Genomic DNA, 17,045 nt, shown 5'->3' with positions numbered 1-17,045 from the left:
ACCTGCTCGACTATACAGATGAACCTTCCTTTCTTCTGACGCCAGCAATGGAACGTCTGAAAAGGTTAGAACTCTTTCCAGGTCTGTAGGGTGGTCATGGTGACTTGCTGTTTATTTTGAACATGATTACCTGGCAAGAATACACAGAAGAACTGTACAAAAAAGATCTTCACAACCCAGTTAATCACAATGGTGTGATCACTCACCTAGAGCCAGACATCCTGGAATGTGAAGTCAAGTGAGCATTAGGAAGCATCACTACAAACAAAGCTACTTGAGGTGATGGAATTCCAGTTGAGCTATTTCAAATCCTAAAAGATGATGCTGTGAAAGTGCTGCACTCAATATGCCAGAAAATTAGGAAAATTCAGCAGTGGCCACAGGACTGGAAAAGCTCAGTTTTCATTCCAATCCCAAAGAAAAGCAATGCCAAAGAATGCTCAAACTACCACACAATTGCACTCATCTCACACGCTACTAAAGTGATGCTTAAAATTCTCCAAGCCAGGCTTCCGCAATACATGAACTGTGAACTTCCAGATGTTCAAGCTGGTTTTAGAAAAGGCAGAGGAACCAGAGATCAATTTGCCAACATCCACTGGATCATCGAAAAAGCAAGAGAGTTCCAGAAAAACATTTATTTCTGCTTTATTGACTATGTCAAAGCCTTTGACTGTGTGGATCACAATAAACTGTGGAAAATTCTTAAAGAGATGGGGATACCAGACCACGTGACCTGCCTCTTGAAAAACCTGTATGTAGGTCAGGAAGCAACAGTTAGAACTGGACATGGAACAACAAACTGGTTCCAAATAGGAAAAGGAGTACATCAAGGCTGTATACTGTCACCCTGCTTATTTAACTTATATGCAGAGTACATCATGAGAAACGCTGGACTGGAAGAAACACAAGCTAGAATCAAGATTGCCGGGAGAAATATCAATAGCCTCAGATATGCAGATGACACCACTCTTATGACAGAAAGTGAAGAGGAACTAAAAAGCCTCTTGATGAAAGAGGAGAGTGAAAAAGTTGGCTTAAAACTCAACATTCAGAAAACTAAGATCATGGCATCTGGTCCCATCACTTCATGGCAAATAGATGGGGAAACAGTGAGAGACTTTATTTTTCTGGGCTCCAAAATCACTGCAGATGGTGATTGCAGGCATGATATTAAAAGCCGCTTACTCCTTGGAAGGAAAGTTATGACCAACCTAGACAGCATAAAAGAGCAGAGACATTACTTTGTCTACAAAGGTCCATCTAGTCAAGGCTATGGTTTTTCCAGTAGTCATGTATGGATGTGAGAGTTGGGCTATAAAGAAAGCTGAGCGCTGAAGTTCTGATGCTTTTAAACTGTGGTGTTTGAGAAGACTGTTGAGAGTCCCTTGGACTGCAAGGAGATCCAACCAGTCCATCCTGGGTGTTCATTGGAAGGTCTGATGTTGAAGCTGAAACTCCACTACTTTGGCCACCTGATGCAAAGTGCTGACTCATTTGAAAAGACCCTGATGCTGGGAAGGCAAGAGGAGAAGTGGACGACAGAGGATGAGACGGTTAGATGGCATCACCGACTCAATGGACATGAGTTTGGGTGGGCTCCAGGAGTTGGTGTTGGACAGGGAGGCCTGGCGTGCTGCAGCTCATGGGTCGCAGAGTCAGGCATGACTGAGCAACTGAACTGAACTGAACTGAACCTGGACTGTGTGTCTCTGGTGAACTTTATGTAAAATATCAGTCTGTCATTTTTATGTATGACTCTTTGTCTTGAAAGTGTATTTGACTTTGTCTTTCACTTCTAACAGGTGGAACAGTTTTCAGAGGTTTCTGAGAATCTGCTTCCCAGGTTATAGTCCTCAATTTCAAAATTCTCAATTTTTCCTTCTTAGCTTGATTGTTAATTGAATTTTCATCAACAGATACATACAATAGAGTATATAAGGCCCAAGGCAAATAATGTCTTACAGGGCTATTATTTACATGAACTGTTTGAATCAGCCCCATACTAAGACCTAATCATTCTCCAGACCACTCTTCTAGAGCCTAGGTCCAGCCAGGTGAACTTAGGGAATCTCCAGAGGCACAAGTCCCAGGGCTCCTGGGGCAACTGGTTTGTACCCTGCAGGGTGCTTTGAAGGAAAGAAATGGAACAGAACCTCATGTGTCCTGCCAGGACCTGGAGCATGCCACCCAGAAGGCACAACCTATGCCTAGAATCCTAGGCATAGGAGAGGAACTTGGAAAATCCCAAGGAATGTATTATGGGTGTATTATGCCATCTCTGTCTTCTTTTCCTTTATCCTTCTCTTTTATCCTTAGGTCACTGGACTAAATCTCACAGGGATCATAATAGAACACATTTGACTGATGCCATGTAATGTCACCCTCAAAGCCTTTTTTTGCCAATGAATCTGTCCCAGCATACAGCCCAGCAGTCTTGAGTTTTTCCACCTCACATAGAGCAGGTTAGCATAACCCTGTCACCCACCTGTGTTGTTGGAGAGCTGGATCATGGCACTTTGTTGCCTAGGTATTGGCTATCAGTTTCTCAACTGTTTTTTTTTTTTTTTAATGTAACAGCTTTATTGATATATATTCATACAGCATACAATTCACTCATTTAAAGTGTATACTTCAATAGTTTTTGCTCAATTGTGTCTGACTCTTTGAGATCCTATGGACTCCAGCCTGCCAGGCTCCTTTGTCCATAAAATTCTCCAGGCAAGAATACTGGAGTGAGTTGCCATTTCCTTCTCCAGGGGATCTTCCTGACCCAGGGATTGAACCTAGGTCTCCTGCATTGCAGGCAGATTCTTCACTGTCTGAGCCACCAGGGAAGCCCTTAGTATATCACAGAGTTGTGCAATTATTATCACAATCAACTTAGAACATTTTCATCACCAAAATAAACTCTGTGTCAGATGTAAAGAACAGACTTTTGGACTCTGTGGGAGAAGGCGAGGGTGGGATGATTTGAGAGAATAGCAATGAAACATGTATATTACCATATGTGAAATAGATCGCCAGTCCAGGTTCGATGCATGAGGCAGGGTGCTCAGGGCTGGTGCACTGGGATGACCCTGAGGGATGGGATGGGGAGGGAGGTGGGAGGGGGTTCAGGATAGGGGAAAACATGTACACCCATGGCTGAGTCATGTCAGTGTATGGGAAAAACCACTACAATATTGTAAAGTAATTAGCCTCCAATTCAAATAAATAAATAAATAAATAAATAAATAAACAACTCTGTGTCTCCTAATCATCACTTCCTAATCCCTCTCCCCTTAGACCTCTTCGCTGTTCTGTTTTCTGTTTTTATAGATTAGCCTGTTCTGGACAGTTTATATAGTGCAGGGTACCATGCTACCTCTGCCACCCTCACAGGCTGTGCCCAGTCTGCAGGAAGGAGCGGGCAATGCACGGTTACCCATGAAGCCCCGTCTTTCTTCACCATGATGACATTCTCTTTCCTGAGGACCCATCTGAGTTGAGCTGGGGACGAGCCCCTGCCCCCATTGCTCTCAGAATTCCCCCACATTACATTGTTCTCAGAATCCTACCACATCTGCAAGTGAGGCTTTGTTCCTGGGCCCAGTGGTTGCATGTGGCCCTCAGAGAGTAAAGGAAGACACACTCCTTGCAAGTAGACTACACTGGGGCTGCCTTCATGTCCCCAGACCTCAGAGATAGCTGAACCCCACAGGGATCTCCTGTCTGAGTTAAACTTTCTCATATTTTGGAGCTCTCCAGATGAGCTAGTGCTGAGAGTCTGCTGTCACTTCATCGATGTCTCCTGCTCTTTCTTAGCTTTCCCTGTGATCTAACCAACTGCTGGGTTCATCTTTGCCTTCTTATCTATCTGTTAGTCTAGAACAACCTAAATCATCCCATTGATTCCTGCCGAGATCTAGAAATAAAATTAGATATTTTGGATACTCATGATAGATTTTGATCCAATGTAGAAAGAGAGTTATGAAACTGCCCATTTTGACTCAAAGACTTTCAGGGATCACCATGCTCTCACCTGGTGACAGCCACTGAAGGGTCCCTTCTAGGACTCCTATGAGAGTGGTGGTCCTGTCCTCAGCACTCAGAGACACTGTCATAGAGGACTGCTGCTGAGAGCTGCCACAGGGACAGGAGCCCCCCAGTCCACCGCCACTTATTTCTGCAAAAGAACCCAAAACCCAAATCTAAATTGTTTCTGGTTTTTACAACTATCACATAAACATTAACATTCAGCTTAAATTTTAAAATTTGGCACAAGCTTTAAATCTACTGATTCATCTATGATCACACACACACAATTTGGGTCAGGATCTCCTAACTCTCCTTTTTCATATTTGAATTGACACCTAGCCTTTCTTTGATCATCATTTTCCAATTATAAATTGAATTCCAGAAAGCAAGAAATTATACAAATAACATCAAAATACACTAGAAAAAAAAAAAGACTATGGGTAAAGAATCTGCCTGCAATGCGGAACACCTGGGTTTGACTCTTGGGTTGGGAAGATTCTCCTGGAGAAGGGAAAGAAAGGCTACCCCCACCAGTATTCTGGCCTGGAGAATTCCATGGACTATTCAGTTCCTGCAACTTTGACCTTCACTTTCACAGGAAATAACAAACACCAGCAGTGACAGTCGGAGAAGGCAACGGCACCCGACTCTAGTACTCTTGCCTGGAAAATCCCATGGACGGAGGAGCCTGGTGGGCTGCAGCCCATGGGGTCGCTAAGAGTCGGGCACGACTGAGCAACTTTACTTTCACTTCTCACTTTCATGCATTGGAGAAGGAAATGGCAACCCACTCCAGTGTTCTTGCCTGGAGAATCCCACGGATGGGGGAGCCTGGTAGGCGGCCGTCTATGGGTCGCACAGAGTCGGACACGACTGAAGCGACTTAGCAGCAGCAGCAGCAGCAGCGAGGGTGGAGTTCTTTGCGGTGCTCATGTACACATTGTGTCTCTTTGAGTGCTCTAAGTCCCTGAAGCCTAGGCTTGTAGCAACAGGTTGCTGAAGGCAACAGTTTTCCAATGTTAGGTCTCAGAATTCCTTTACACCCTTAATTTGTCAATTTGTCAATTATAATTAACAATTTGTTATCAGTTCAGTTCTGTCGCTCAGTCTTGTCCGACTCTTTGCGACCCCATGAACCACAGCACGCCAGGCCCCCCTGTCCATCACCAGTTCCTGGAGTTCACCCAAACCATGTCCATTGTGTTGGCGATGCCATCCAACCATCTCATCCTCTGTCGTCCCCTTCTCCTCCTGCCCTCAATCTTTCCCAGCATCAGGGTCTTTTCAAATGAGTCAGCTCTTCGCATCAGGTGGCCAAAGTATTGGAGTTTCAGCTTCAAAATCAGTCCTACCAATGAACACCCAGGACTGATCTTTAGGATGGACTTGCAGTCCAAGGGACTCTCAAGAGTCTTCTCCAACACCACAGTTCAAAAGCATCAATTCTTCGGTCCTCAACTTTCTTTATAGTCCAACTCTCACATATTATGTTAATGTATTTATCAACATATTAACATAAATTATATGCTAAACTTTAACATAAACAACATATTTTTATGAAAGATAACTATTTTCAAAACCAAAATAATATGCATGAGAAAAGGGGTATTGTTTAATTTTTTTGCAAATCTGTATACCTGACTGCTTCTCTATTTAACCTGCTGTGACATCGTATATAATGTTGCTTCCGTACAGTACCAAAGAGAGAGAGCAGTGTGCGGATACTTCTCTCACACCTGTCTCCAATGGTCTGCACAGGCTCACTAGTGCTCAGTGTCCTGTGCATATGTACGCAGAATATGACTACCAGAACACCCATTACCACTGCTGCTGGGACAGCTGCAATTGGTTATCTAGCTTACAAAAGATTTTGTGTTAAAGATCATTGCAGCATATCTACGGAAACCTTTCATAACCAGAAAAACAACTCCAGTGTGTACTGCCGTTGATGGAGGTCCAAAAAGTTTACATTATGTAATGGATTTCACACAAAACACAACAAAAATGAGGCAGGCTGGGACCTGGGACCTTTTGCTACAGGGCCTGCACCTGGACACTCCTCTCCTCCAGCAATGGAATACAAAGCAACTACAAGGGACTAAAACGAATTATGTGCATGTGCAGTTTGGGCAAATTATGGACAAAAGATACAAAAAGACCAAAAAATCCAACTGCCTCTTCTGAAGAGTCTAGAGCAAAAACAGTATATTGTGCGTGGCCCCTGTATACAATGTCACCAGAGGAGTGGACAAAACACCTAAGCCCTCCCTCTAGCCCAACCCCTGACACATCCCTACTCTCACCCCATATTAAGGAACCAACTCACTCCCACCCCCTCAGCAAGCAAGCAAGGGAACCTGTTACTTATTCTCATTCCCTTTTCCCAGCAGCAGGGGCCCCACACTCACCTGAATTTCTTGACTGGCCTCTGGTCAATTTCTATTGATCTGGGAAGGCCAAGAACCCTGGTCTGTATCAAAAAAACTAGAAACAATGTGAAATCTCTGATCACTAAAAAATAAGATATCTAAATGGACAATTTTGATGCTGCAAATCCATTTGTCATGATGTCACTTAACTGTTTAATTAGAATGACTACCCCTTCTGTCTAACGCACCTCCCTGGGTTTTAGACGTGCAAAACTGCATAGCAACGTCATTTACCTTACTTGTTGAACCATCTTGGTGAACATTCTTTCAAATTAAAAAAAAAAGGAAAACAGAGAAACCCACCTCATGGCCTATGGGTTATTCTGGTCTTGGAAGGATTTGTTTCTTTACAGTTAAAACAATGACATTAAGATATGAAAGTGAAAGTGTCAGTAGCTCAGTCATGTCCCACTCTTTGCGACCCCATGGACTGTAGCCTATCAGGCTCTAGTTTACATTAAAGTTAATATATTGAATTATCCTTAAAATTAAAAAAAACAAAAGCTAGTTTTGGCCTCACACCCCCCCTAACGGGTCTGTTCACACTATGAGAACTGCTGGCTTAAGGAATCAAATTTGTCTTAAATCAGGGTTGTATAGCATACATAGGGCTTGTGTATGGCTTGCAGCTGCAAGGAACCATCTCATGTATCAAAAGAGACAGGAGGTAAAGCAAACCCCTTCCCTATACCCTTGAGCAAGCTTCTTTCTTCCCCCAGCTAACAACTTGGGACAGGATGGATGGACAAAGCGTAAGGAAACCTCAGAGGAGATTGCAGTGTAAGACAAAGGGCGTTCGCTGGTCTGCCTTGTGGGACTTCCTCTTGTACCACCTAAAGGAAAGGCCTTTTAATGGAAGCCTGGGCAGCTCTGGCAAGCATAAATGGGACCAGAGGACTCACCGGTGGCTGGGGAAGGTGTGCAAGCCCTGTCAGATGACAAACATGTGAATAATAAATATAACAAAAAGAGAAATAATAAATCAAAAGCAAAGCCCAGGCCTTCACGTGTCCTCAACAGATGTTCTTTCACCTGACCACTGCCAACATGCATGCCATCTGGAGGTTTCTCAGCCATGCATCCCTACTCACCCCTTCAGGAAAACCTGATCCTACAGGAGGAAGTCTCACTCCCTGGACCCTTTCAGGGTTTCCAACCTTAAGTGGTACCCTAGTTTTCAGTCAGGTGAACACAGAGATGCCCCTCTCTCAGTTAGATTCCTTTGAAAGAAAGGAAACATCACTTGCCAACTGCCCTTACCACTCCTGGGATTTGTTTTCGATGGGTATTTAGTTAATCCTTGTACTGAGCATCTCAATTACATAGAAGGGTTGGGAAGGATGCCCTCCCTAAGAATTTGGTTTGGCCTAAAATAATTAAAACGTCTGTAATTTCCAGGCACTGGCCAAGTCCTTGTACTACTAAAGAGTGTCCAGCAGAGGAGGGTGGTCCTGAGGTTTGAAAGGTCAGAACAGATCCCCATGTCTCCTGCATTAAGAAGCCTCTTGAAGACGGGAGGTGAACAAAGGAGACTGTCATTTCTTGAAAAACAGTGTAAATGAAATCTCCACTGAAGACAGGAACCTGCAGGTCGGACAGCGTTTAGGAAAATTTGCCAAGCCCTTACATTAGGTTTAGAGTTTTGGTCTTCAAAAATATTGGTTGTCTTTAGGACAAGTTTGTGTACCTGCCAGTAGTTATCCACGGTTATCACCAAGATTTCAAGGAGAAGGAGAAAAGCTATATTTACCTCACACCAGGTTGTGAACAAAATGTCGCCTTGCCATTGCAGCAAACAAGGGATCATCCACTGTGGTCGCCCCCAGTGGTGCACCCTGAGGGGATTCATGATGAAGGAAAAAACGGTATTGAAACCCCAGATAGGTAAGATGCAGATCAGAGAAATAATGTCAATGAGCCTGGACTCTTGCATCTTAGAAGGGCACTGCTGCTGCTGCTGCGTCGCCTCAGTCGTGTCCGACTCTGTGCGACCCCATAGACGGCAGCCCAACAGGCTCCCCCGTTCCTGGGATTCTCCAGGCAAGAACACTGGAGTGGGCTGCACTAAAATCATTAATTTGTGAAGTCAGGAGTTTTTGTGTGTGTGTGATTAGCAGTAACTTCTTGATATTCAACTACCGGTTTTTTTTTTTTTTTTTTCCAGCAAACTCCTATGTATCCTGGCTCCTCCTTTTCCTCTTTGGAACAGTTCCTCAGAACTATCTGAGAGGCTGCCATCACAGGCTATAGTCCTCAGTATGACCATGGAATAAAATGTAATTCTCAACCCTTAGACTGTGCACTGTTTTTTTTCAGTCAACAAGGGGTAGAGACAGGTCAAAGGTCACTAGGCCAAACACACCAAAGCCAGCAGTCTATGTTTCTGCTGCACATACCTATGGTGTCAGGGTCTAAATAACTCAGGCTTTGGGAAACATCTGCTGTGGGTTATTTTGCCTAGTAAGGAAATGGCAACCCACTCCAGTATTCTTGCCTGGAGAATCCCATGGACAGAGGAGCTTGGTGGGCTACAGTCCACAGGGTCACAAAGAGTCTGACATAACTGAGTGACTTCACTTTCTTTCACTTTCAACATTCCATTGTTGGAGAAGGCGATGGCACCCCACTCCAGTACTCTTGCCTGGAAAATCCCATGGACAGAGGAGCCCATGGGACTGGGCTGCAGTCCATGGGGTCGCTAAGAGTCAGACATGACTGAACGACTTCACTTTCACTTTTCACTTTCATGCATTGGAGAAGGAAATGGCAACCCACTCCAGTGTTCTTGCCTGGAGAATCCCAGGGATGGGGGAGCCTGGTGGGCTGCCGTCTATGGGGTCGCACAGAGTTGGACACGACTGAAGCGACTTAGCAGCAGCAGCAGCAGCAAAGTCCATGAAGTGGGAGAGGGATGGCTCCTAAGACAGATGAGTCTCAGCAGTTAGGGGACTGAATTTCCTATATGGTAAAGGTAACATGAGTTTGAGCAAGCTCTGGGAGATGGTAAAGGACAGGGAAGCCTGGCGTGCTGCAGTCCACAGGGTCTCAACAGTCAAACACGGCTGAGTGACTGAACAACAAAAAGGTATCACAATTCAGGAGTGGTTAGAAAATGTCCTCATTGAGGGTGAGAGAAAGATGGACACTGGGATAAAGAAATGAAGCAGGAAAGTGGAGTGGCCCTTCAAGGCATCCCGTTATATCAGTTCTGTTTCCTTGAACACTAAGGATATATGTTTATGCTGAGTAACACCTTTACAGTGATTTTCTCCTACACTGGAGTTTTCCATGGTCATCCTACAGATAGAGGCTATTTAACATGTTAATCGTAGTATAGTTCAGAGGAGACACCTGGACAGGCAGGAGTGGGAAGCCAGGCTACAGAGGCAGAATAGAGCCTTTATTGTGGTAGCTATTGTTTTCCTCTATCATGTCATTTTTGATGTATTAATGTATACCTTTTTTAGTTCCAGAAGAGTATTCATATTATGCTAAACTACGCTTACTTTTCTAACTTGGAATCTTCAGGGCAGAAACTATCTTTGTCATCACCTAGTACCATTTGGCATTCAATCATGTTTAAATGGAAACAAAAATTAAAAAACGTAATAATGGAAAAATATATTTTGGCAAAACGAATACAATTATGTAAAGTTTAAAAATAAAATAAAATTTAAAAAAAATAAAAAATAAAAAAACTCAATGCACGATACTGGATGCTTGGGGCTAGTGCACTGGGACGACCCAGAGGGATGGTATGGGGAGGGAGGAGGGAGGAGGGTTCAGGATGGGGAGCACATGTATACCTGTGATGGATTCATTTTGATATTTGGCAAAACTAATATAATTATGTAAAGTTTAAAAACAAAATAAAATTTTTAAAAAAATAAATAAATAAATAAATAAAAAAAAATAAAACTCTGATTCTTGCAAAGTAAAAAAAAAAAAAAAAGAAAAATATATTTCCCTTGAGGAGAAATCATGTCATCTATAACATCTATTTAGCTTCAAATAATTAAAGAAACAAGAAGAAGAAAAAAAGAGAACCAGTAAAGACTGTTAACTATGTTGTGATCATACAACCGCAGATTTACTTGCTCGTGTCCTTTATAACATACGTTATGTTCCTGGGCAATTTAACTATTACTGAAGGAACTTTGGGGTCAATGAAATATTTAGATGATTAAGTATGCTTTCACATTACCTGCTGTTACCTAAGATACTCGTTTATTCAAAACAAAGGGGCTAACCTAAAAGAAGGAAAAAAAAAAAAAAAAGGCGTTGGCTCCTCCTCCAGACCCCCCCCAACGGCGGGATGACAGGGAGGGACCGCGCCCTCCCCGGAGACGCTGTCCTCGCGGCGCCGCCGGCCGGCTGGAGCCTCCTCCTCGGAGGGGACCCCGTGCCGCGGAGCCTTGGTGACTGCAAGGCGCCGCAGCCTTCCCGGGGGCCCATCCCCAGACAGGTCGGGGCGGGACCGGGCGCCAGCCACAGCCACGTGTACGCGCGACGCGGCGCATCCGCCGCTTTCCTAGGGATCACCGCCGCCCGCCGTGGCCGGGCCGAGCGCCTCTGAGGAGGCTTGTCCCAGCTCGCTCGCCGTACCGCGCGGCCCCGCGGAGGGCAGGGCGCGCGGCCGACATGGGCGAGACCATGTCCCGGAGGCTCAAGTTGCAGCTGGGCGGGGACGCAGATATGGAAGATCGGGCGTTCCCCAACCCTTTCCCGGACTACGAGGCCGCCGCCGAAAGGCAGGCCGAAGAACCGCCATGTTCTCGCACGCCCCTCTCCCCCGAGGAGCTCGGCCTCCCTTTCCACAGCGACGGGAAGGTAAGTCGGCGATAGGCTGCTAAACCCGGGAAACACCAGGCCCGGAGGGGAAGGGCAGGGGCGCCAGCGATGGTAGAGTCCAACTGCCGCCCCCTCGTTGGGCCGACGTCACCCGCCGGCGCCGGGCGGACGTCACGCTCCCGCGTCGCCTGGGTCACGGCCTGACCCGGGGGACGCCGAGGGTGTGAGAGGCTTGGCCTAAGAGGGCTGGGCAGGGGGCCGCGCTGCGGTCCTGCCTGGGCGGCATAGCCCTGCCTGGGCGGCGTGGCCCTGGAAGGCTGTGAACCTCTGTGCTATTAATCTCTTTCCTCGTGGTCGGCGCCTCCTGGCTCCTCCTGCCAGTCCGCTAAAAAAATAGTCACAACCTAAAAGGAGTGTTTTATTTGATGGGAATGTTTAGGACTTCAAGCCAGGGAGACAGCGTGTCATGTAGCCCTGAGAAACTGCCGGAGAAGGCCGGAGAGGAGTTAGGATATATTTAAGTTTGTAACAAGGCCCCAGGCAGTTTGCACATCAAAGTTTATTGTTAATTAAAGAAAATAAATAATCTCAAGTTAAGGAATTTACTGTGAATGGGAAGATGCAGGAGTGTGGGGTTTTTGAAGTCATTCCTGTCCTGTGCATCTCAGCTATCTGAGGCCAACATCCTGGTTTTTTTGATGTCTCACATGCCTCCGAGCCCCTCAGCACTGAGGCTGAGGGTCGGTGAGTGGTGGCATCTGCTGAATTGCAGGCACTGTTTTCTGTTTTGGGAGCCCTCATTCACATTTGGAAGCCCCAAAACGCTGATGGCTGGACTTGCGTGTTTACTGTTGTGGGAGGAAATGTTTCACAGTCCCTCTCCACGGTTGGAAATTCAGCCATATGTGAGAGACTTTTCATGAGTTTTTTTTTTTTTGTCCCGCCACTCTGGAAGGATGTCTGAGATCAGACGAAAGTTCTTGTTGATATGTCGCTCCAGGTGTTAACTTCTGGATTAGGCCCGTTGATAGATAATAGAAGATTCACTGGATCCTCTACCTTTTAACCTGTTAGGATTCGGGAGATGTTTCCCCTGTTGCATCTTCCCATACCTAGAATACACTGTTATTGAAGGCAATCAGATCTCTATTTTTTTGATCAGTTGCTTTAAGTCACTGTTAGATTTGTTGGAGGCCTGGCTACACGTCTAAGAGAGGGCAATCTTATAAAATAGACATAAGCAATTTGGCTAGTACCCTTGACACAGTCAGTGTAGCAGAGGGACAAAAGCATAAACAATTTAGAAACAACAAATTAAAACAGTTATTAGTTTAATGAGTTGTAATCCAGTTGCAATAACCATTAAAGTCCATAGAAGATCCAGCTGGAGAAGCCAGATCTTGGCAGGATCAGGCAGAGAGAAAAAGATAAATGTTTTATCTTTTTTACAAAGGCATACTTTATCAACCTGTTGTAGGACACAGCATAAGAGAAAAAGAACTACTGGAAAACAGATTCAAGTTAGTATGTTTTCTAAAGTCAAAGATGTAAATCATAATTCATTAGTTCATTTAGTTTCATGTAGTTGATTCCTATTGATCTGCATGAAGTAATCAGGTTTTCCATTAGTTTGTAATTTGTTACCCAGTTTAGTGGCAGATGGTGACTGCAGCCATGAAATTAAAAGATGCTTACTCCTTGGAATAAAAGTTATGACCAACCTAGATAGCATATTCAAAAGCAGAGACGTTACTTTGCCAACAAAGGTCCATCAAGGCTACGGTTTTTCCAGCGGTCATGTACGGATGTGAGAGTTGGACTGTGAAGAAAGCTGAGCGCCCAAGAATTGATGCTTTTGAACTGTGGTGTTGGAGAAGACTCTTGAGAGTCCCTTGGACTGCAAGGAGATCCAACCAGTCCATCCTAAAGGAGATCAGTCCTGGGTGTTCGTTGGAAGGACTGATGCTGAAGCTGAAACTCCAGTACTTCGGCCACTCATGCGAAGAGTTGACTCATTGGAAAAGACCCTGATGCTGGGAGGGATTTGGGGCAGGAGGAGAAGGGGATGACAGAGGATGAGATGGCTGGATGGCATCACCGACTCGATGGACATGAGTTTGAGTAGACTCCGGGAGTTGGTGATGAACAGCGAGGCCTGGTGTGCTGCAGTCCATGGGGTCACAAAGAGTTGGACACTACTGAGTGACTGAACTGAACTGAACTTAGTGGTATTAAGGCTATCAGAAACACATTTGTTAATTTGTTTCAAAGTTCTTTTTATGAGTTTTCTTGAAAATCTTCATTTTGTAAAATCTGTATAAAATTATGATAGTCTCTGAAGGACAAAACTTAAAATAGCATAGTTAAAGATTTGAGTACAGTGTAATTAGGAAATTTGGATATTTTAGTATAACAACTAGAATTATGACTGGTAGCATTATATCAGGACATATCAGATGTTAAGGATTTCATATAAATTTTAGAATATCTGTATTAATGATATTTATCCATACATTATAACCTAAAGTTCACCTTCAGTCATTTGACAATGCTTTTGAATTAACAATGCCAAATAAACTTAATTTAACATTTGTCTCTGAGATGTTTTGGAGGTGTTTCTTCAAAGCATCTATCTCTGAGTCAGCTGGAAGCTAAAACAGCTTAGTTAGATTTTGATATTTGGAAATTTTGTTAGAAATATCAAAAATGTTTTAAAACATAGTATCATAGGTCACTGAAAGAATACTTATTCAACCAAAGTCATAAAACAATTAAAGGAAAACAAAGAGATCACTTAAGGTTGCAGATCACACAATTTATTATTAAAAAGTAGCACTTCTCCCAGAAATCAAATTCCACTCCTGTACTAGCTTACTTAACAAAATCCATTTAGTCAACTTTAATCTAAATTTAGATAATCTTGAATATGGATAAAACTTTGTCTGTTTTCTTTACAAAATCTCTCAGCACTTTCTGTATTCAGCCTGTCTTCTCATTTTCCATCCAAATAAAATCAACTGGCTCATACTTTGTTTTTCCTCATTAAAATGTAATTTCATTTTTCATATCTTTCTGAAAACATACATTCCATTTCTTACTGTATACTGAAAGTTACTGTATCATTTCTCATAGCTTTTTAATTCCATGTTTAAATTAGGATCCTCAACTCTTAAAACCTTAATTTTAGTAAAGCTAAGAAGTAAGCAGTTATGAACTGTCTTACATTGGCATTCTGTAGATTGGTGTATAAACACCAGTGATAGTTTCTAAAAACATTTGTTTACTTATAGAGAACATCTCAGGTGATACCAAACATTTTCATTAATATTCCCGAATACTTTGTTTTTCTACTTAGTAATTGATGTCTTAGTATCTTTTAGCTATTTAATAAATTTTCATCACATCAGTTAGCATAACTCCAGAATTTTTAAGTTATCAAATATCTGGAAAGATCATTTTAAGTAGTCACTTCTAAAAGATAAGAGTTTTAACTCTAAAGCTCTTATTTACATTCACTTTTAAGTTTCATTATATCAAGTTATTTTCTTGCAAGAGATCTAGTAAGGTCTTATTTATTAAACCTAGGTAAAATAATCTTAACAGCATGTCTTATTTTAGTTAGATTAACAAACTTAAACCTTAATATCAGGCATCAATTTAATATTGACTATTTCTCAGTTCATGTGAACCTGAAAGTCATCATGGCCAGTTTCTTTAAAAGTAAGAGCTTTTTATGAAGATTAAATAGAGCTCTTTTTAAATCAAATTCTAATAATACTTTTTTAGAAGTAGAGATATTTCATATGTATAATGTGGATACAGATATAAACAGGCAAACTCGAGATCTTGTTGCAGGAATGCGGCTCCAAAGTGGGCTCTTGTCTAACACTTGAAAATACCTGAGGAGACACATTTGCTGACAAAGCAAGAGATTTACTGGGAAGGGGCACCTGGGCGGAGAGCAGTAGGGTGGGGGAACCCAGGAGAACTGCTCTGCCACTCGGCTTGGAAGTCTCTGGTTTTATGTTGATGGGATTAGTTTCCAGGTTGCTCAGCCAAGATGGATGCCAGAGAGGAGGATTCTAGGAGGTGGTCTGACACGTGGTGTCTCTTTTTGACCTTTCCCAGACTCTTTGGGTTGGTGGTGGCTTTTTAGTTCCATGTTCCTTACCAGGACCTCGTGTCTAAAACAACTCATGCAAATGGTTACTAGGGTGCCTGGCCAGGGTGGGCGGTTTCATTCAGTGTGCTTCCCCTAACAGTCTCATGGCTTCATTTAAAAGCTTAACTAAGAATCAGGTATTACCGTATAAAGTTACTAGTTTACAAACAGTTGGAATACATTAAAGTTGCTTGCTGAGTTAATTAAGGCTTACTATCTGTAAGTTTTGGCTGAGGAAACAATCCAGCAGTTTGGATTTAAAACTGCCACATTTTTTCCCTTGGTTTCAGATCTTGCCAGTGGCGTGAGCTAATTCAGGTCTTTATGGCCTACATTTACATTTCTGTTTTTTCAGACACTTGTGAGACAAAAACAGTTGCTTAGTTTCCCAACTTTAGAATTTAATTTATTATGCGTTCAAAGGTTTGTATAAGGCATTTAGCAAAGACCTTTCTGAGTTTATAAATTAAACAAAAGTAAAACCACTATTTTTATTTTCATTAGCCCTTGCACGTTAGTCCCCAGTTTTACTAATTTTGTATGGCTCAGATAACTGTTGCAGGGAGGAAGCCAATTCTGACTCCATGTTGGAACTGTTCCTTTGAATTGGTTTTCATTGCTTTAATCATACTTAATAGCTTGCCTCAGAGGACATTCCCCCTCTGCTTGACTATAAACTAAATGCTTTTGTTCAGCTCATAGAGAAATAATCCATCCCTGCCTGCCTCAGTTCAGTTCAGTCGCTCTATCGTGTCCAACTCTTTGCGACCCCATGAATCGCAGCATGCCAGGCCTCCCTGTCCATCACGAACTCCCGGAGTTCACTCAGACTCACGTCCATCGAGTCAGTGATGCCATCCGGCCATCTCGTCCTCTGTCGTCCCCTTCTCCTCCTGCCCCCAATCCCTCCCAGCATCAGAGTCTTTTCCAATGAGTCAACTCTTCGCATGAGGTGGCCAAAGTACTGGAGTTTCAGCTTTAGCATCATTCCTTCCAAAGAAATCCCAGGGCTGATCTCCTTCAGAATGGATTGGTTGGATCTTCTTGCAGTCCAAGGGACTCTCAAGAGTCTTCTCCAATACCACAGTTCAAAAGCATCAATTCTTCAGTACTCAGCCTTCTTCACAGTCCAACTCTCACATCCATACATGACCACAGGAAAAACCACAGCCTTGACTAGGTGGGCCTTTGTTGGCAAAGTCATGTCCCTGCTTTTGAGTATGCTTTACTTCATGGCAAATAGAGGGGAAAAAGTGGAAGCAGTACAGATTTTATTTTCTTGGGCTCCAAAGTCACTGCAGATGGTGACTGCAGGCATAAAATTAAAAGGCGCTTGCTCCTTGAAAGAAAAGCTATGACAAACCTAGACAGCATATTAAAAAGCAGAGATATCAATTTGCTGACAAAGGTCTATATAGTCAAAGCTATGGTTTTTCCATCATGTATGGATGTGAGAGTTGGACCATAAAGAAGGCTGAGTGCAGAAGGCCTGATAGTTTCAAACTGTGGTCCTGGAGAAGACTTTTGAGAGTCCCTTGGACTGCAAGGAGATTAAACCAGTCAATCCTAAAGGAAATCAACCCTGAATGTTCATTGGAAGGACTGATGCTGAAGCTGAAGCTCCAGTACTTTGGCCACATGAT

General features: G+C 43.3%; 1 protein-coding gene across 6 annotated transcripts in view; it reads left to right on the top strand.

Annotated features, from left to right (window-relative positions):
- The first annotated feature begins 11,057 nt into the window (after window positions 1-11,057).
- The window catches only part of LANCL2 (LanC like glutathione S-transferase 2), an 84,125-nt gene continuing 78,137 nt past the window's right edge, over window positions 11,058-17,045 (top strand). For 4 of the 6 annotated variants that reach the window (XM_086365536.1, XM_086365537.1, XM_086365535.1 and 1 more), the window contains exon 1: window positions 11,118-11,279. Coding sequence is in view for 4 of the 6 variants with exons in the window: in XM_086365535.1 (XP_086221661.1) it covers window positions 11,219-11,279 (61 nt within the window). In the remaining 2 variants the exon portion in view is untranslated. Of the gene's footprint in view, window positions 11,280-17,045 lie in introns of all 6 variants that reach the window. The other 2 variants (XM_086365534.1, XM_086365532.1) reach the window with 1 other exon arrangement.

The sequence above is a fragment of the Bos grunniens genome, chromosome 22 (assembly GCF_055505025.1).
Source record: "Bos grunniens cultivar Pamir isolate PY7600 chromosome 22, Bosgru_T2T1.0, whole genome shotgun sequence".
In the NCBI taxonomy this organism is placed as follows: Eukaryota; Metazoa; Chordata; class Mammalia; order Artiodactyla; family Bovidae; genus Bos; species Bos grunniens.
This window is presented reverse-complemented; position numbering and strand designations above follow the sequence as displayed.